The 21656-nt window shown below is 41.9% G+C and overlaps 1 protein-coding gene across 1 annotated transcript in view; it reads left to right on the forward strand.

Moving 5' to 3' along the window:
* The window catches only part of KDM5A (lysine demethylase 5A), a 2605143-nt gene that overhangs the window by 1298918 nt on the left and 1284569 nt on the right, over positions 1–21656 (forward strand). Inside the window, exon 14 of the mRNA XM_044088480.1 lies at positions 18938–19132. Within this exon, the coding sequence (XP_043944415.1) occupies positions 18938–19132 (195 nt within the window). The remainder of the gene's footprint in view (positions 1–18937; positions 19133–21656) is intronic.

Genomic DNA, 21656 nt, shown 5'->3' on the forward strand with positions numbered 1-21656 from the left:
AGGCACTGTGCCTTTGAGATTGTGGAAGACATCCTTCTCATTACCTAGAGAAAGGACATCTCTACCCCCCTCGGATCAGACCAGTTTATCTCCTTCTGTTATTTGCTCTTGGTCTTGTTCTTCCATTCCACTGGGACAGCCAGAGCAATCAAGTCTACAGTCAGTCCATCAGGACCCCCCCCCCAATCTTCTAATACATCTCTAGACCTCCCTGCTGATGATCTCTCTCGGAAGAGAATGTAAACAAGGAGACACCTAGATTCCCCTCAGGAATCTCTTACAGATGACACTGATTTCGATGAAGGGGAAGGGTCCACTGGATCGCCACCTAAAGATATCTAATTTGGAGACATTCTAGGCGACTTAAAGCAGAAACATGGTTGGTCTTCCGATACCACTTCCCAAGAACAGTCGTGTTCTTGGAAGCTTTCTGGTATGACTCAGCTATGGCTTGGGTGATTGTCCTGGCTGATGGACTTGTAGATCTTGTTTCACGCCAAGCATGGAAGGAACTGGGTACTGTTGAGCCCATCCCCAAACATCCATATAGAATTTTAGCCCCACCGAAGGACAAGACACAATTAGAGTAAGGGGGTCCCAGTTGATACCATGATTGTGGTGGCGGCCACCAAAAAAGAACTTGTGGAGTGGAGCTCTTCTATCCATCTCCCTAACAGGTAGTCCATGGCCTTGGACAGATTTGATAAGCTTGTCTACACTTCAGTGACCTTTGCTCTGCAGTCATTGAATTACCTGATAGATTTTACGAGATTGCAAAGAGATTTGAGTAAAGAACTTAACAAATTTCTTTCTGGGTCAATGTCTGCTGAGGACCAAAATAGTCTCCTCACAACTGGCCACCCTTCAGTCGATGTCTAATGCATCCATGAGGTTGATCTCGCATGTAGCAGAAGGTACCTCACAAGCAGTTTGTTCAGGCATAGCCATTAGGTGACATGCCTGGATGTGACTATATTACTTTACTGAGCCCTTTAAGTCTTCATTCATCAGTGCTCTCTTTGACTGATCTTTCTTATTTTGCCCTAAAGTGAAGGACACACTCTCCAGATTTAATTATTTATTTATTTGTTTGTCTTTTGTTAACCGGGTTAGTACACTGTGCTGGTGGCCCATTTTCAGTGGAGACCAGAAGAGAAAAGCTACATATAAAGAACAAATTATAGAGTTTACATAGCAGAAATGAGAATTTGGATACAACACAATAGTCATGCAATAATGAAAATTAACAATTCAAATAAGTTCAGCAAGGACTAAAGCTAAAAATTACAAAAAAAATGTAGATTTACAATAGGACATAAGAGAAAAGTTCTTAAAATGTCATTAATGATTAAACCAGGTTGATAGAGAGGAAGAAGTAGTATTAAATAGAGGGGTAGAAGAAGAGGGCTGAGAAGTAAAGTTTAGGAATGTCAGGATAGTAAAGAAAAGTAAAATTATGCAGTTCTGAGAAAAGGGGGGGTGGGAAGGAATAGTAGTAAAGGAAGAGAAAGGATAAGATTTATATAGAGCTTTGCTCAGCAGCATAGCTGAGGTACTACAGTGCTGGTATTTAAGAGATGTAGTAGAGTCAAGAAAGGACAATTATTCTGTAGCAATTGGGTGAGCAAAAGTTAGGTGAGATGGGGATATAGGCAAGAAGGTAAGACCCTGTTTGCCATAGGGATAAGTTTTTCTTCCCCACAAAGACCCTTTTCTCAGAATTTACGGGGAAGTAGGAAAATGTGGTTCCATAAATCCCAGGGTCCTTTTCAAGATTCACAAAGAGATAGTTCCTGCAGGGACAGAGGAGAGAACTCAAATGGAAGATGCTGCCCCCATGGCAGAGGTGGCTTGAAGAATCAGGGCTTCTGGAACTCCTTATTGGATAAACCCTATCAGTGCTCCTGAAAAGGAGCCCAACTGCTGCCCTCTGGAGATATTCAAGGGGTGTTTGTCTCTGCACCAAAAAGTATGGCTTTCAATAACAAAAAATTCCTGTGTGCAGTGAATTCCATCCAGAGGTTATATCATACCATTTTCCCAAATTCCCCCTACAAGATTGAAAAGAATCACTGACGTTCCACCCAATCAGAGGGCAGCAACAGCATTGGAAATAGAAAAGCTGTCATAAAAAGCATCATCCAGAAGGTCTCCCCAGAGCAGGAAAAATCAAAGACCTATTTAAGGTGATTCTTAGTTGTTCAAAAGACAAGGGACTTGAGACCCATCCTGGATCTCAGCAAGTTAAAACAGTATGTGAAATATTCAAGATTTTGTATGGTCATGGTTCAGTCCATTCAGCCTCTACTGTAAAAGAGACGATTGGATATGCTTAATAGATCTTCTTGATGTGTACTATCACATAAACAGCCTTTGCAAGGCTCGAACTCAGCACCCTGCACACCATGGCCAAAGTGATTTACCACTAAGTCATGTCAGATCAAAATGAACAGGTAGTCCAGAAGATTGAAAACACACTATATAGGTTATACAGGCTTATTTGGCAAAGGCGACACCTAGAAGCCTGTTTACATTTCAAAGTTATACCCAGGGGAATGAGAGTTCTGTGCATGCCAACTTACGGCGAAAATCATCCGGAGCTTTTAAGAAGATGGCAACAGTTGAACCTGGACCTGGGGTTTAATTATATAAGGTTTCTTATTGACTATTTCGTACCTATAGAGAAAGAACTTACTTCAAAAACTGAAACTTTGTTTAAAGATATTTCGACAAAATTTAAAGGGGAAATGTTTCTTCAAAGATTAGACAATTTATACAGCCAAGTGTCTGCTTATAGTGAAAAACTTCAACAGGTAAAAACACGAAAACTTCAGAGGGACCATATCGATTTCCATAACGGCCAGGTATTTGCTTGGCCTAGGCATCGAGATACTAGAATGGAATCTACAAACATTAACAACACACATGAAGAACATTTTCCCATTGTCAATGAAGTGAGTGTTTTACATTCCCAACCAAATATTTCCCTTTTAAGAGATCCTATTTCTACAGATGATGCAACGGCTTCGCACTCAACATTAACGAATACTGTGGTTCAGGACATCAGAGACACTCCCCCTCCTAATCAGCAAGCGTTGGAAAGACAGAACCCCAGCACGCTTGGTGCGAAACCTAAAGTTAAACAAGGAAATCTTGAGGGTTTTTTACCGTTACCAATAAAGTTCCAAAGGACACCACAAAACAGATCCAGCAGTCGAGGGAGAACAAAAAGGAAGTTTTCAGGCGAACAACGGAATCACAGAAATCGAATGAGAGATTGACCAGCTTGGTTTTTAATTTATCCAACCGGGTCCTTACAGAAACTGAAAATGCTTTACTAAACAGAGGCCTCTCATTCATACCGGCTCAGGTTAGTAACATCAGCGAAGTTCTAATTGACTTGAGACTTTTTACACGTACTATTGCTCTGAAAAACTTCTTTAGCAAGAATAAACCCTCTGAAGCTGTTAAAGAAACTGTTTCTGATTTTAAAAGGAAAAGTACCTTCACGCCGACATTACCACCGGTAGTGGAATGTTTCCTCAGAGCTTGTGAAAATGACTTTTATTGTTATTTTAATAATTTTAGAACTAAAGAGCTGTATACTAACGTTTCACATAAGGAATGGGAAATAATATACTCCCTACAACATGACCATCATATTGTCATAAAACCGGCTGATAAGGGAGGGGGGGATAGTTTTGCTAGATTGTCAAACGTATAATAACAGTATGCAAAACATGTTGAATGATGTAGACACATATATCAAAATAGAACATTCTGACTTAGAGATTTTGATTTATGAGGTACACCAAGAACTCTATGACTTTTTAATGTGTAGACAAATTGATCATGATTTATATTCCTATTTTTTAGTGGAACAACCTAGAATCCCATACATAAAGGGTTTGCCTAAGGTGCATAAAAACATATTACCACCTCCTCTACGTCCCATAGTTGTTGGGAATGGGTGGATTACAGAAACTATGTCAGTCTATATTGAAAGGAAACTAAGACCTATAGTTACTAACATTCCTTCCATACTAAGAGACACTTATCAGCTTTTAGATGACCTAGAAGCTTTTAACCAAGGTCTTTCTAGTGATTGTCTCTTAGTAACTATGGACATGAAGAACCTTTTTACATCCATACCAAATAGCTATGGTACGGAAGCTATTAGATGTCTCATTAAAGATAGTAATATGTTTGGTAGTAATGACCAGATTTTACTCAATGCGTTATTAGATCTAATACTAAATAATAATGTCTTTATGTATGATAATGATCTTTTTTTGCAACAGTGGGGAGTGGCTATGGGCACTCCCTGTGCAACCACCTACGCAAACTTAGTTGTTCATTATTGGGAATGTATGCATCTATTTAATAATGTAGGTTTTCAAGAAGATGTTACTATACAAGCGTTTTGTGGATGATGTCCTCATATTTTGGAAGGGCACCATAGATGAATTTACAGCTTTAGTAGAATATTTAGAATCAACTACTTCATTTTTTAGATTTACCGTTGAATATTCATATACCAAGATAGATTTTTTTAGATATTACCATCAGAAAAGATGAATGTGTTTTTTTACACACTTCTATATACAGGAAGTCTTGTTGGAAAAATACACTATTAGAATATAACAGTATGCATCCTAGGCATGTATTTCACAACATTATAAAAAGTCAGTTTATTAGGATTAATAAATTATGTAAAGATGCTGAAGACCTGTCTACACAAATTCACACATTAGAGCAGATGTTCATTGAGAGGGGTTATGACCCACATTTGATACACTCTGTAAAGCAATCTCTTCAGCTATCAGAAGGGTCACACAATACTAGAGATAGGACTAATGTTATACAGGGTACGTATGCACCTAGGAAACATGTGGTAAAGTTTCAAACTAGATATACTAGTGATAACAAATGTATCACTAGCATTATAAATAAGAACTGGCATATACTTCTAACAGACGCAGAGATTAAGAAGATAGTAGGAGAGAGACCAGCCTTTATATATACTAATAGTAAAAACCTTAAGAGACTATTATGTATAGAAAAGACTAATGACGAAAAGAATGGAGCCACTATGAGGGTTCCATGTAATAAATTAGGGACTTATCCATGTAATGCTTGCAATATGTGTGTCCATATTACAACAGAACAAGTTTTCATACATCCTTCAATAGATTTTGCATTTAAACCTAGTTTTATAGCTAGTTGTGTTAGTTCCAATCTAGTATATCTAGCAGACTGCTTGGACTGTAAGGCGTTCTATATAGGTATGACAACAAGGTTATTAAAAGAAAGAATCTATAATCAGCTTTATGATATAAAGAAAAATGATCATAAGAATGCCTTATCCAAGCACGTAAATAGTAATCCGGGACACAGATTCATATTTAGAATATTACAACTTGTTAAGCCTAACAAAAGGAAAGGTGACACCTTTAATGAATTAGAAAATATTGAACTAGGTTGGATACTATGTCTAAAAGCACATTATCTACCTGGACTAAATCAATATATTAGTGTTAGATCTTCATTGAAAGGACGGAGCCTGAAATAATAATTTCATTTTATTTTATACTTGAGATCATATTTAAAATTATTTACTAAAAGTATTTATTTATTTATGATACATCATTATATATTATTTATCATATATACATATATAGATGTTAAGTTTTAATGAATATATTTATTTAGCTCTACTATATCACTAGATTAATTAATATCACATATATTGCATTATACTAGTTGAATCAATTTCATGTTCGTCAATTTTATGTCCCTTATGGTTTTAAGAGGCATGTGCCTTTCTCCTCTTTATTAGATCAGATATATATATATATATATATATATATATATATATATATATATATATATATATACATAAACTTTAGCCTTTATATTATATTTTTTAATTCTTTTGAATTGTTAAATATATTTGTATATTTGATCCATATATATTTGACCTTTATAGGCTAGCTTCCATAATTAATTAATAAATGTATGAAAATTTTAAAATAAGGTTTTGGCTAAGTAAATATGCATATATATGAATATACATTTTATACACATATGCCCCAGAAGAATATATATATGTATATATTTTTTAGAATAATAGTTTAATATATATATATATATATATATATTTTATATATTTAAATTTGAAAGCATATGATAAAAAGTTGATATTTATAAGTTTATATTAGTTTTATAAGCTTTAGACTGATGTATACATGCTCTGCCTTATGACAAATATTATGTTTTATTTATATGTTTTTGCATATGCCTATGCCTTGTTTTTAACTATGCTTCTTTTGGGCAACAGTAACAATTGTTTTATTGTAGTTAGTAAGAATAGTGTATTAGTTCATTTGGCTTTTGCAGCCCAGATGCTCTCAGTAGTATCTGGCTTGTTGAATTTCAATCAGCTTTTGATTTATTAATTGGATGATTGTTGCTATCATTATATAATTGTTTTATTAACTTGAGCATACTAGATGTATATAAGGATGATGGTTTCACTTAATTAGTAGATCTGAAGAAGCATACAGTGTGTACGCGAAAGCGCTCATCTCTGTTTGTTTGCTCGAATAAAGAAGTTTTTATTGCATCATTGTGGTGGTCGATACTCTGGTGTTTGTACTGCATTTTCCATATATTGCGGAGGAGACCTTTGGGAGCCAGCTGAGGTTGTGTTTCTTGGTAGTCCAGAAGATATCTACACTTCCAGCTAGGAGCCAGTCATTACCAGTTAAGAGCACTGCCCTTTGGTCTCATCACAGCCCCCAGGGTGTTCACCAAATGCATGGTGGTGGCAGCAGCTCACTTGAGGCTGTTGGGAAGCTGAGTGTTTCCTTACCTAGATGACTGGCTCCTAACTGCCCTGCAGGCAAGGTACTACTTGTTCCATTTTTGCCTCCATCTAGGCATAACTGTCTGTTACAGCAAATCACAGCTCACACCTACACAGTCGGGAGTTCATAGGTGCTCATCTGGAAACAGTCAGTTAGATAGCCTCTCTTCCTCCAGCCTGATCCAGACACACAGATCCCAGGTCAAGAAAGTAATACAACAATTTCCTCTTCCAGCATGACTCATTTTACAAGCCTTGGAATCTATGGCAGTTGCTGTCACCCTCACCCCTCTAACCTGGTTTCACATGCAAATTCTTCAGTGGACACTGTCAGTCCAGTGGTCCATCCTTCAGCATCCTTTAACCACCCCAGTCAAGATCACACAAATATGCAAAAGGTATATTCTTTGGTGGATTCATTCAAACAAGTGTTCCGAAGGCCATCCATTTCCATTTGTTCTCCTGCCCATGGCCACATTGTCCACAGATGCCTCACATACAGGATGGGGGGGGGGGGGCACTACTTGGGAAAAACAGTCCAAGATACGTGGTCTACCAAAGTGGCCAAGATCCATATGAGTGCCTTTGAAATGAGAGCAGTCTTCCTAGTGTTGTAGGCCTTTCAAAAGATTCTCCCCTCCAGAACAGTTGCTAGTCAGATGGAAAATATGTCAGTGGTCTAGTACATCAACAAACTGGGAGGAACCAAGTCTTATCCACTTTTATCGAGAAGCAGTGAGAGTGTAGCAATGGGCAATATCTTCCGGTCACTTTCTAATTATAAACGCTCATACTGGAGAAAGCCAACCTTATTGCAGATGAACTAAACAGGTCCATTCTGTTGCTTTGCAAGTGGTCTCTTAGTGTCGGAGTAGTGGAGAGAATTTTCCATCGATGGGGACAGCCATGCTGCGACCTATTCGTGTCTCCCCTCAACAACAAGTGCAGGAGGTTCTTTGCTCTGATCCCGCCAATAGGGGAGTCACTGAGAGATCCTCTAGTCCATGGTTGGCCCTACAGTTTCCTTTATGCTTACTCACGATTACCTGTCATCCTCAAATTTCACAGAAAGCATTCAAGTTGAAGAGCAGTTAAGCTCATTGCCCCCTTTTGGCCTCATCAGATTTGGTTCGCCTTCCTCTGGCCTCATTTTCTATATTTGCCTTGGATACTGCATTCCACTCCAGACCTACTGTCTCACCAGACAGGTATGACTCATCTGGACATAACAGGCCTCAAAGTGACCACGTGGTTTCTCAAGTTCCACTGATTGCTAGACTCCTCAGTCCTTCATATTTTATCTTCTCAAAAAAGGTTCTGCTAGAAAGACTTACAAAGTTAATGGAAGAGATTTGCACTCTTGGACTTAAACAGGGATCTGGACCCACTTTTTGCCCCTGTACCGGTTATACTTGATTTTTTTTAGATTCAGTTCTCAATGAAGGAGTAACTTCTCTACTATTAAAATCCAGTTGGCTGCCATTTCAAATTTCCATATAGGCAAAAATAACTGTACCTTAGCTTCTTCTAAACTATGCAAAGTCTTTCTTAAAGGTCCCTTTTCACTTAGTCCCACCACTAAAAAATACTTCTCCTTGGATATAACTGTAGTGCTTCAGGCCCTGACCCAAACTCCTTTTGAACCTTCAGCCAGATCAAACCTAAAAGTTCTGTCGTAGAAAACCATTTTTCAAGTCGTTAGCACATCAGCTAGACATGTATCTGAACTCCAGACTCTGTCCTACAAACCTCCTTACCTGGTCTTTCACAAAGACAAGGTGTCCTTGCAGACCAACCCATTTTTTTTGTTGTTTTTATTTATTTATTTATTTATTTTTGGTATAAGGTAGCTTTTGAAGGTCATTAACCTCCCAGTTTTCTTTCCAGATTTTTCAAATAAAGGAGAGTACATGGTCCATCTTTTGGATGTGCATAGCCAACTTTGCTTTTATCTCCCCAGAACCGAGGATTTCTGGAAAACTGACCAGTTGTTTGTCTCTTTCTCTTATAACAGATTGGGCAAGCCGGTTTCCAAAGTTACACTGGTGCCAAATAGTTAACCAGTTGTATTTCCTTTGTATATAATAAAAGAGGATTGTCTTTGCCTAAGCCTCCTAGGGCTCATTCCACATGTTCTGTGGCGGTCTCCTCAGCCTTTTGGTCAAGGTCTTCCATAGATGACATTTGTGCAGTTGCTACTTGGATTAATGCTCATACCTTTATTGCTCATTACAAATTGAATTTTGTTTCCAGGAGCAGAGCTGCTTTTGGCTGTGCAGTACTCTCAAATATCCTTCCATGAGAGATGCTCAAGGTTCAGCTAACTGAGGACTATGTCCCATCAGTTGAAGAATGAGTGATAATGACAACATCAGATAGAACGTTATGGTGAGTGCATAACTTTTTTATCTATGTTGTCCATTTTCATTCTTCCTCAATCCTTTTGCTCTTGAATAGGCCTAAGAGTTTTATCTTTGGGAACTTTTGTTCCTTGTTTGAGCTCCAGCTCTTTTTTTTTATTCTGTCCTTTTATTGTTTCCTTTAAGATATTGTCCCTTTATTTATAAGCACAGCAAACTCAATCTGAGGAATGTTAGGTTGGCGGGGCATTATGGTTAAAGGGATTACTTGAGAGTGGATCTGGTAGATGCGGCCCAGTCACATCTGAAACCCATCAGTTGAGGAAGAATGAAAATGGACAACACAGATGGAAAGTTATGGTGAGTACATAACTTTTTTCTTTTCTTTTTTTAAAGGTACCAAGAAATTGTTGAAAATGTGAAAAGGAGCAAAATGGTAATTATGAACATATGTTTTGGAACTGTGAGGTGTTGGTAGAGAGAGGGAGATGTCCTTCTATTATAGTGTTGCAGTATTCACTAGTGAGTTTACCCTTTTTCCCATCAGCTTGTTCGGCCAGGTTTCCAAAGCTTTTCCAGTCCCTGATGGTGCGTTGGATGTCTGACGTGTTGGCAGGTACATGGGCCATAAATTTGATGGCGGTGCACAGTCCTCAGAACTTCTCAGCCGCCAGCCGTACGCCAGGTGCCCCTGCTACTCGTGGACGTCAGATCAGTTTTGCATTAAGATAAGTACCCTGTTGGGGATTTTCTATTTGTTTTACTATAGTCTGTTAATGTCTGGTAAGAGCAAGTGCAACTGTGGTCACCAGATTCCCCACAAAGCACCCACGACCAGTGTCTCTTTTGTTTGGGTAGGGATCACGATTATAAAAACAGCGCCATTTGTAATTCATTCATCCCTAAGACCCTTCGTTGCCGACTTCAGGCGCTTGACTTATACCTTGAAAAACCAGCACCTTAGACAGATCTCTATTGGTATGGAGGCCACTTCTGACGTTCCATCCGAACCACCCAAGAAGAAGGTGAAGCCCACGCGGCCGTCTACTTCCACCGCGCTTCCCTCCACCAATTCTTAGCCTGTAGCCAACATTAGCTTGGCTGAGGAACCAGCGTCCGCCACATTGGATAAAGCGGGTACCTATCAGGAGACCACACAATCCAGAGTGGACGACACATCTGGGGAGGAGATCCCAGCACCTGATTCAGGTGCCAAGGGGGAACCAGTTTCTGGGATGGGAGCTTAGGAGCAGGCCTCAGCTGCTCCTTCTGTGACTTCCAGGCCGACCGCCAGCCAGATGCCGTTTAGGCCTACCAAGAATAAAAAAGAAGATGAGGCATATCGCTTCAACCCCAGAGGCCTTGCCAGACTGGCAGGCCTTCAGCCAGAGCCTCTACAACACCCTCCTGGCCCTTAGGTCCACGGCAGACCTCCCTCATGCTGCTCCACCTCTTCTTAGTGCCAGGCCTCTCCAGCCTGAGACAACTCCTAGCCAACCTGCAGAAGAGGAAATGTCTGACTCCTCAGAGGACTCCTTGTCCTACTCTTCACAAATTTCTTCTTCTCTGGGGTATGGATCCCCAGAAGAAGCCTCTGCTAAACCTGACTCCCTGTGGAAGACCTTACTTTCGGGGACACAGCCAATCTTATGAGAGAACATTTTAAATGGGATTTCTCAGACATGTCTGAGGCTCAAAAAAGATTCTATGACCTGAGCCAGATGGAATCCCCTGGCCCCTATTCCTCCTGTCCAGCCTGCATTCCTGGATGCCTTTGCTGCACATGCATGAACCCAGATTCCCAGCCACCTGCCCCTAAAAGGGCAGACTGGTTGTATAGTGTACCTGATGCAGAAAAATTCCTTTTCAAATGCCCACCAGCTGACCCAGCAACCATTTCTGTTGCTACTGGTAGCTCTACCAAACTTCTCCGTACAACCACTGTCCTGCCTGCAGATAAAGACAGCAAGGCCATGGAGAGGTGGGCGAAGAAGATATAAACATCTGCTACCCTAGCCTTTAAGGCTACAAATTACCAGTCACACATGGCCAAATACTCTCTGGCCTTACTGGACAAAGCTTCTAAGGAACTCAATGATATCCGTAACTGTTCTGCGAAGGCATCCCTGTCTTCCTTGCTTGGGCTCATCTCCCAAGTCAGTAAACATTCTCTAAGGTGTGCATATGATGCAGCTGAGGCCTCTGCCAGGTCAGCTGCATCTGCCTCTGTATTGAGGAGATACTTCTGGCTATGACTAGAGCTCCTAATGGATGACATTAAGGCCAAACTCTTGGATGCTGCGTTGAATCGCTCTGCCCTTTTTGGCACCAAGGTGGCTGACCTCTTCAAGTCACTTCAGCAAAAAGGGAAAGAGCTCCAAGATTTGAAGCCTCTACTTGTCTCTCCAGTCCCAAATTTTCAAAGGAACTATCCGGGCAAGACACAATTTATAAGAAAGTCTTCCAGGCCCTCTGCCCCCTCCAGGTCTAGAAGACCCCACAGGAGACAGGCTACTCAGCCTAGGACTCCTCATGCCACTGCCCAGAGACCCCCCCCTTTCCAGAAAGGGCAGGCAGCATCTGACTGCCTGCCTCCCTTTCTCCCTCCCCCTCCTTCCTCTATACCTCTATCCTCCCGTCTCTCTCACTGCCTTCCTGCATGGGCCCTTGTGACAAATGACAAATGGGTTTTGTCTATCCTGAAGAAGGGTTAATTCATGTCTTGGATGTCTCCTCCTTCAAGACTTCCTATACCTCCACCTCCCCCCCTCTCAGTGGTCCCTCCTTCCCGAGGTCCTAAACAACCTGTTGCTTCAAGGCACCATAGAACTCTTACCCCCCCTCTGCTCGAGGGAAAGGCTTCTACTCCAGAATTTTTCTGGTTCCCAGGAAGGAAGGACCATGGAGACCCATCTTTGACCTTTCCTGTCTCAACCCATTCCTGAAGGTCCCCTCCTTCAGGATGGTAACACTACCCATTCTCTTTCCCCTTATCCTTCCCCAGGCCTTCATGGTGACCCTGGACATCAATGAGGCCTATCTACATATTCCCATAAAAACATCCTCCAGAAAATTCCTCAGATTCAATGCAGGCTCCTCTCATTTTCAGTTCTGTGCTTTGCCCTTTGGGCTCTCCACTGCACCAAGGGTATTTACAAAATGCCTAGCTCCAGTCATTGTTTACTGCAGGACAAGAGGTATGCAAATTTTCCCATACGTAGACAACCTGCTCATTCAAGTAGCAGACAGACAAACCCTCCTTGCATATACAAAGGACCTCCTGCTACTGCAGCAGTCTCTAGGGTTCCTCATAAACTTCCCCAAATCCAAACTAAATCCTACATAAGACAATGTCTTCCTAGGATGCAGAGTCAGAACAGACCTCAGGATGGCCTTCCTACCTCAGGGAAAAGTGCTTTCCCTGATCCAGCACTTTCAATCTGCCCTTCTTTCACTCACTCTGACTGCAAGAGAATTCCTCAGACTTTTTGGGCACATGGCAGACACTATTCCTATGCTACCACTGGCAAGGTTACGCATGAGGAAAATGCAATGGTATCTTCACTTGGTATGGACCCAGCACTCACACCCCCTAGAGTTCAGGATCCCACTCCTCACATGCCTCCACCAAGAGCTGAAGTGGTGTCTGGCCCAGGTTGCCCACAACCCAGGCCTTCCCCTACAGTTGCCCTCCCCTTCTCAGATCATGCACACAGACACGTCAGATTTGGGCTGGGGGGCAACGTTGGACACAAGAACAGTGCAAGGTTTGTGGACAAACAAACAATGGCACATCAACATCAAGGAAATGTCAACCATACTTCTTGCCCAGCAGGCCTTTCAACCTTTCCTCAGACAGGGCATTCTGAAGATCTTCACAGGCAACACCACAGTGATGTGGTACCTGAACAAGCAAGGAGAGACGAAGTCCTACCTCCTCTGCAGGCTAGCCCTGCAGATATAGGATCTGGCTGTCTCCCAGGAGATCTCCGTCCAGGCAGCCTACATCCCGTCCCAACACAATTGTCAGGCAGACTCCTTAAGCAGAACCTCCTCACGAATTATGCTATCAAGAGATGTTTTCCTAAATCTGATCCATAGGTGGGGTATTCCACAGACAGACTTGTTAGCCTCCTCCACAAACAGGCAACTCCAGAGCTATTGCTTCAGAACTCACGACCTGAAGGCTCTGCAAACAGATGCCTTCTTAATGTTTTGGAAGGGGAGATTCCTGTACGCTCCCCCCCTTCCCTCTGATCCAGAGTCCTACTGAAAATTCAGCAGGACTCAGCAAAAATCTTGTTGGTGACCCCTTTTGGCCAAGGCAGCACTGGTTCCCCCTACTTCATCTGTCCAAGGGCAATAACCACAAGTTACCCCCCTCACACAGCACCAGGGGACACAGATTCAGCCACAGTGGAGATCCCTGCACCTCTCCCTGTGGCTGATAGGATTCTGATTCCCTTCAGACAGCTGTACAGCAAGGACGTGCTCAGTCCTGCAGGAGGCCAGGAAACCAAAAATAAGAAAATCTTCTCTCTAAATGGAGAAAGTTTTCTTTCTGGTGTCACAAAAGACAGACAGAGCTGCTGGACAGTGACCTGCCTCTAATTCTGTCTTAACTGTGTGAACTGCTGAAGACAGGCTTGTCTTACTCCTCCTTAAATGTACACCTGTCTGCCATTTCTGCCTGCCTGCCTATGGAGTCTCCACTAGCTTCCAGACTTCCAGCCAAGCTATTCCTAAAGGGTGTTTTACACTTAAGACCCCTGCCAGAAGATCAACTTCTCCTCCCTGGATCTTAACTATGTGCTGGAAAAGCTCACTCTGCCACCCTTTGAACCAGCTGTCAAGGCTGACTTGAAATTTTGCACTTGGAAAACAGTACTGCTGATAGCTTTGACATGGGCCAGGAGGATCTCAGAGCTCCAAGCCCTTATGGCTACCCCACACTTCCTAGTTTTCCATATGGACAGTGTCACCCTCAGGATTAATCCTTCCTTCACCCCCAAAGTGGCCAATGACCTCTCCCTAAGTCAGGCCATTCACCTGCCTACCTTCTTTCCAAATCCTCAGGGAGACAGTGAGAGAGTCCTTCACTCCCTAGATGTGCACAGGCAACTTCGTTTCTACTTGCATAAGACCAAGCCTATACGCAGTTGTGTGTTTCCTTCCACCCCAGGGCTCTGGGAAAAGCTGTGGGGAAACAAACCATTTCTTTTTGAATTGCTAGGATGATCTCCCTTTGTTACTCACACCATGAAAAGATACTAACAGGTAATGTCAGAGCCCATTCCACTAGAGCCATGGCTTCCTCTGGAACTTTCTTTAAAGGTCTAGATACTAACTGCATTCTGGAAGCAGCTCCTGGTCCTCTGTACACACCTTCACCAGACACTATAAGCTGGACCACATCTCCAGGATCCAGAGCATGATTTGCCTGGGCTATTCTCTTCCAGACCGCCACCCAGCCAGCAATGAGCTTTTGTACTCATCCACTAGTGAATACTGCAACATTGGAATAGAAGGACATAGGAAAGTTGTATAAAATCTTACCATAACCATAAATGTCCTTCTCTTCCATGTTTCAGTATTCCTTCCCCCCCTCCACCCCCCTGTTCTCCCTGTACTTGCTCTCCTCTGCTCCTGTACAGGCTGTGCCATCAGGACTGGCTCTGTCTGGGGCTTCTTGGTTCTGAGGACTGGTGCGCGCAGACATCACATTTATGGCCCACATACCTGCCAACACGTCAGACGTCCGACGCATGATCGGGGACAGGAAAAGTTTTGGAAACCTGGCCAGACAAGCTGATGGGAAGAGGGGTAAGCCCACTAGTGAATACTGCAACATGGAAGAGAAGGACATATGTGTTTATGGTAAGATTTTACACAACTTTCCTTTCGGCTACAAGGGTCTTGAACATTATAGTGAATAGGGTACCATTCAGGGCAAGTAAAAAGGAAAGTTTTTGCACCTCATATTATTGGTGGCAAAGAAGTATGTAGCAATGAGGAGGAATCAGCGTGGTTATAGAAATCATGCAGAACATTTAAAAAGTCAGAGTTAAGAGCAGTACAAGGGGTAAGAGGCAAACTGATTATGTTTAAGTAACTGATGTGGCATCAGCTCCACTTGAATGAGCAGTAAATCTTGTGCAGTGCTTATGTGGGAAATACAGCTGTTCCTAAGAGTTACAGTGCATTTAATAGGAAGCAATGATGTGTAACAAGATTTATTAGTTGTGAAATAACAATGCATATGGATGGTAAAGATGCATGATGTTAGCACACTGTGTCAGATGTTTATTTTTGAAGTCGAAAATGTGTGCCAGTAAAGCAGTGCCATTAATTAAAACAACGTACAGTCAGGAGAGAGACTGAACAGGTAGAACTCTTATGTTTTAAAAAATAAAAGTAGGTTGTTACGTCCTCTTCCATGGCATAGAGGGATAAAGCCTTGACTATGTTGCAGGTAACCGGAGTTCGAATAGCTGCTCCGGTGTCGTAGGAGCTGCTTGGGGAATATGGGATTGAGTAGCCATTGCTGGCTTGGCTATCCTGGAGAGAGGGAAATGGCTCTGACTTGCCACATGATTGAAACCTAGCAGGAGTACTAGATGATGTCCTTCTGTTCCACTGTTGCAGTATTCCTTACAATAGGGATCCCCTGCCAAGGGTGGCCCAACATCCAGCTAGTATACCAAAGCCTTTAGGTTGCTAAGGGTACGTTGTACATTATACGTATGCTTCCTGTGTACAACATAGGGCATAAAGGTAACATCCAGAGGTACCATCTTCAGAACTTCTTTGCCGCCAATCCGAACTCCATCTTCAATGATTGGACTCAACACTCGCTTTGTTTGCTGGTTCACAAAGTCATTTTTAGATAAGTGCTCCATTGGGGTTTTGCTCATTTCTTTTTTCATTTGTTGCTTGTGGGGTTTATGTCATCCATAAAAGATAAATGCCAGTGCGGGAGACAGATTCCTCATAAAGACCATCACAAGCAGTGTTTATTTTGTCTAGGTGTTTCTCATGACCATACGTCCTATTCTATTTACCAGGCTTTTGTTTAGAAGACTCTGCATAGTTTGCTTTCCTCTTTGGCCATATATTTAGAAAATGAATCTCTCAAGCTTTTGGCAAAAGGTACTGTGGAAGGAACTTCCCGCTGTGAGGGTCAGCCATCCATGAAGAAGAAGGACAAGAAAGCTAGGTCTGATTCTTCGGCTGTGCCACCTCCACCGGGCATCATTCTCGAGGCTAGTGAAAACCTGAAAGATCACCCGGCTGCTGGGTTGGATTCCTTTGCTTCAAACACTTCGGATGCTGGCATAGATCCGGCATCACTTATGGAGGCCTTGCTGACGTCTGCTTCACATGTTCAGGGGGAACCGCAGCTGATTATTACCAAAGGGCCTAGGGTTGTTCCATAGATTTTGGTTAGGGAAGAGGTACTGACTGCAATTAGTGTGTCATACAGGGTCCGAGTCTTCTAAGTTTTACAAGGCTGATGTCCCTTTAAAGAAGAAACATAAAATAAACATGTTTCTCCTGCTCCTAAGGACCCTCTGACTGAATGACAGAATTTCACTCAGGGTTTGTTTAGAGCCCTTATGGCTTTGAAGCTTCCTCGAGGAGTTTCTGTTCAAGCCTTCTTGGTCCTTTACACCTCTTAAGAGTCCTAGGGAACAAGATTCATCTGAGGAGGATGATGAGGAATCCCTTGGCTATTTTTTCCAGATTCCTTCTCCCTTAGACTATGGTTCTGACCACTAGTCCTGACTCTCCTTTTGAGGAGATTTCCTTTGGGGACACAATTTCCAGAATGATGGAATTTTTCAAATGGGATTGTGCCCAGGAGTCTGAGGTTCTGAATAGGTATTGCAAGCTTTTGCAAATGGACTCTGCTAGACCTTCTACTGTTCCTCCTGTCCTGGCCACCTTGTTGGCTGCCTTTTCTACTGCATCTCATGCTCCTGATTCTTACACCCCCCCGCCCCCCCCCCCAAAAAAATGATAGGTTTTATAAGGTGCCTAATGATTTTAAGTTCCTTTATAAGTGTCCATCAGCTGACCCTTCAGTTTTGTCTGTGGCATCTGACAAGCCATCAAAGTTATTGCCTTCTACAAAGTTGCTTCCTTCTGATAAAGACAGCAGAAATACGGAAAGACTGGGTAAGAAGGTTTATACCTCAACTACTCTTGTTTTTAGGGCTGTCAGTTATCAAAACTGTATGACAAGATATATTTTGGCTCTTCTTTCTCAGGCTTGTCAGATTATTTCTGACCTTCCTGACTCTGAAGGGAAGACTTCTGCTCTCTCCTTGTTAGGGACTTCTCAGGCGGATTGCCACTATATTAAATGCAGTTATGATGCAGCAGATGCCTCTTCTAGGGTAGCTACTTCTGGCTGTCTGCTGAGGAGGTATTCCTGGCTTTAGCTTCAACTGTTGCCTGATGATATTAAGGCTAAGTTGACGGATGCTTCTCTGGATAACGAGCATTTGTTTGGTGCTGCTGCTGCTGATTTTTTCAAGTCCCGACAGGAAAAGGGTAAGGTTTTACAAGATCTAAAACGTATCTTTGTTTCTCCTGTATCTAAATTCCAAAGTAATTACCTTTATAAGCTGACCTTTGTTCATAGGCAGTCTCACCCCCCCCCCCCCAAGGCAAGAATGTTGGTAGAAGGGCTCCACCTGCTAAGGCTACTCAGACTCCTGTAGCTCAGAAATCTCCTTTTCCTGAAAACCAGGTTCTGTCTGACTATCCTGTACTTTTCTGCCACATTCCTCTTTCTCTTCAACCGTTTCTCCTTCCAGGGACCTTAATTTTGTTTTGGAGAAATTGACTCAGGCTTCCTTTGAGCCTGCAGCTTCAGCTTCCTTGAAGCATTGTTCTTGGAAGACTGTTCTTTTGTTGGCCCTTACTTCTGCCAGACAGGTGCCTGAGCTTCAAGCCCATAACGGTAGATGTACTTCTCTTCAATGTTGCAGTATTCACCCCCCCCACAGTTCTTTTCCCTTCTAGATGTGCCTAGTACCTCTCTAATCCTTTGACTGGCATTTCTACTGGGGCTGTCAGTTCTGAGGGTGATATATCTAGACGTCACCTTTATGCCGTATGCTGCACGTGGAGAGCATACGTATGAAGTATAATGTACCCTTAGCAACCTAAAGGCTTTGCTATACTGGCCGGATGTTGGACCACCCTTGTCAGGGAATCCCTATTGTAAGAAATACTGCAACAGTGAAGAGAAGGACATCTGTCATTATGGTAAGATTTTACACAACAGATTTTACACAGCTGTACTTTCCATCACACTGACCTTGTGGTCATAACACTTCATTAATATTTTAACAACTTCTTTGTAGAGTAGAGTTGGCTTGATCCTTAGATTGCTGCATTTAGTTAAATAATAATCTTTTTTTTTTTTTGCATTTTGCTAGCTGTAAGAATTTGAACTGTAGCTATAGAGACCATGCACAGCAAAGATTTCAGACATGTCATGTTGACCATTTTGATAGAAGTGTTATCAGAAATGCAGAAGACAAAGACTTAGGGAAAAGGGGGTTTTTGATTCCTATATTTCATTAATGAGATATTGCTGCACTGCACCTTTTAAAATACTATGCCATACCCATGACAATATTTCATACCTCAACTTTTATTTAACCAGCTTTTTCTCAAATTTTCTTCCTTTTTTCAGCTTCCACTGGGTCGTCAGTGTATAAGTCATTATCGACGCCAACAGCGGTACTGTGTATTTTCTCATGAAGAGCTTGTCTTCAAAATGGCAGCTGATCCAGAGAGCCTGGATGTGGAGCTGGCAGCAGTGGTGTACAAGGAACTGCTAGTGATGATAGAGGAAGAGACCCGAGTGAGGGAGTCGGTTACTCAGATGGTATGCTGCTGTGGAGGGGGCAGTAAGCGTTACTTGTATTTATTAGATGAACTTAGGCTGAAGTGGCCTCATCTAGCTTGTGTTGGGGCATTAATGTAAACAAAGTGCACTGGTAGTGTACATTGAACAAAATATAAGTAAAATAGTACGTGGTTGAATCCTTTAATTTCATTGCTGTTTAGTATACAGTGTACTCCTTTGATTAGGGATGAATATTCTGAAAGTTAGCATCTGTTATGTGACACTGCAGTGTTTCTTATTTGTGGAATTTCTATTATTTGTGATGCAGTGTTGTACTTTGTACTTAACAGATTGTCAGATCTTCTAAGAATCAGCTTTTCCTACTCGTAACTGGAGGTTATGTATGGACACAGGACCGTGTACCTGTAGGAGCTTTTATGAGAAGGGATATTGATGTTTGTGTACATCATTCTGTCAAAATGTCTATGAAGTAGATGTTCTTCATGTTTCACTGTTTAGTCATTACATTTGGGTAATCTGCTGGCAGGTTGCCCTCAGTCGGCGTGATTAACAAAGTCTTGGCTCCTGCGTTGGTTGCTGTCCCTTCTTCCATGATGTCAGGGGTATAAAACATGCAGCCGACACATTTACATCAGTCTTTCTTGCCGCGTGGAGCCCGAACCAGAAGCAGTCCGCAAGTGCCGGTTGGCCGACTCCTGAAATTTTCATTTTCGAGTTTCAGAACCAAAGTCTTCAACTTAAAAGCTAAGTACCCCGTTGGGGAAACTTTTTCTTGCTCCTTACTGATGTCAATAAAAGTTAATAATTGTATTTCTTGTGGGAAGCAAATACCTCGTAAGGATTTTAATTTGTACTGTATTCCTTGCCTAGGCCCTCACCAACAACGTGCCTTGCTGTCGGTTTTGTGCTAAATTTAATCAACGCACTATTAAACGTCGGTATATTTTTGCTTCTAAATATTTTGGCTCACGCTTTAATTATCCAGAAATGTCGTCGGTTAGCAATCCGAATACCGGAATACCTAAAAAACGCAAAGAAAAAGACAGAGACAGGCCGTCGAGGTCCAAAACTGACGACAACACTTCTCCTAAGCCAGTCGCCAGTTCACCGGTACTCAGTGAGGTGCTTTTGCAGCCCCTGATACCCGCTACTTCTGATTCGAAAGCCCCTACTGAGACCCATTCGGAGTCTGGTATGCCGCGAGATGCTTCAATTATGGAACCCGCGGATGTCTCTACCTTAGATGGGTCTGGAGCCGCTGTGCAGGCACCGGCTTCTGAGGGTGTTTTCAGGCCTACATATTTATATATTAGACCGACGCCATCTTCAAAACTAAGGACAAAATCTAAATCTATGTCTAAAAAATCGATGCCTGGGCCACATGTGCAGGCCCCTATGCCTAAAAAACAAATGATCAAAATGGCTGAAGATTTAATTACTCTGATCAGGGGTAGCCAACCCCCCCCCCCCCTTCTAAGAGGCCTAGGCAAGACATTGATTATGAATCTTCTGAACAGGATTCTATTTCTTCTGACTCTTCTAATGAACAGGATTTGTCTATACCTACTTATGAGGACCCTGATGCAGAAGATTCCATTCCTTCTTCTTCTCCCCCTGAGGATTTTTCTTTTGGGGAAACTTTACATACCTTAAGGGAACATTTCCACTGGGGAAAGTCCAGGATTTTTCTGAATCTAAAAAGAGACTTGGGGATTTTCTTCTTTTTCCTCAGCACAGGCCTTTGGCTGTACCCTCCTGTTCTAGACATTGTTGATGATGTTTTTTTCAGAATCTAGTATGGCTCCCCATTCTCTGCCTCCATCTCCTTGTAAGCCAGACAGACCACAAATTCCTTTTCAAAAATCCTGTTGCAGATCCTGAAACCATTTCTTAGGGTCCCAAGGGTATTAAGGCCTCTATTGCTAAAAATCCTACCCCTATATAACTTACTTTTTTTTTTTTTTTTGCTACTAATACTGCTACTATTATCAGATGGTTATGATAACAACATAACAATGTTAAGCATACATTTCCAAGGTATACTCATAGATGTATTTTGTATATTTTATATCAACTCATGGTTTGTAGTCTTCCATCGAGTTGAGTTACCATCTGAATGGCATTTTGATTTATTTACATGGCTTTTTTAAAACAGGCGCTACACACATATACTTTTCCTGGGTTTACCACTTGTGTGTTTATAGTGTCTACCAGGTATTTAAGATTGTATACATGCTATGTTGGTGGTATAAATTTAGAGTATTAGTTTGATTACAAATATTCAGGGCTGGTCATGTTGATCTTATACAAATGGTGATGCACAGTTTTTCTGTGGTTAAGTTTTTTAAGTGCATTGATGTGCAATTTTCAGGTGTGTCCACTAGGGGGAGTGTTTGAGTGGAGCTATGATGCTTAAATAATGGGACAGATGTATTGTTCTTTGTTTTTAGTTTGCTTTCTGAAGAAGTTGGTGCAGAGCGCCGACGAAAAGTTTGGTTTTAAGCTTAATAAAATTCCTGTTTGGTATTTTTGTTTATTGGCG

This window comes from Protopterus annectens, chromosome 11.part0 (genome assembly GCF_019279795.1).
Source record: "Protopterus annectens isolate FY-2018-M chromosome 11.part0, PAN1.0, whole genome shotgun sequence".
In the NCBI taxonomy this organism is placed as follows: Eukaryota; Metazoa; Chordata; order Ceratodontiformes; family Protopteridae; genus Protopterus; species Protopterus annectens.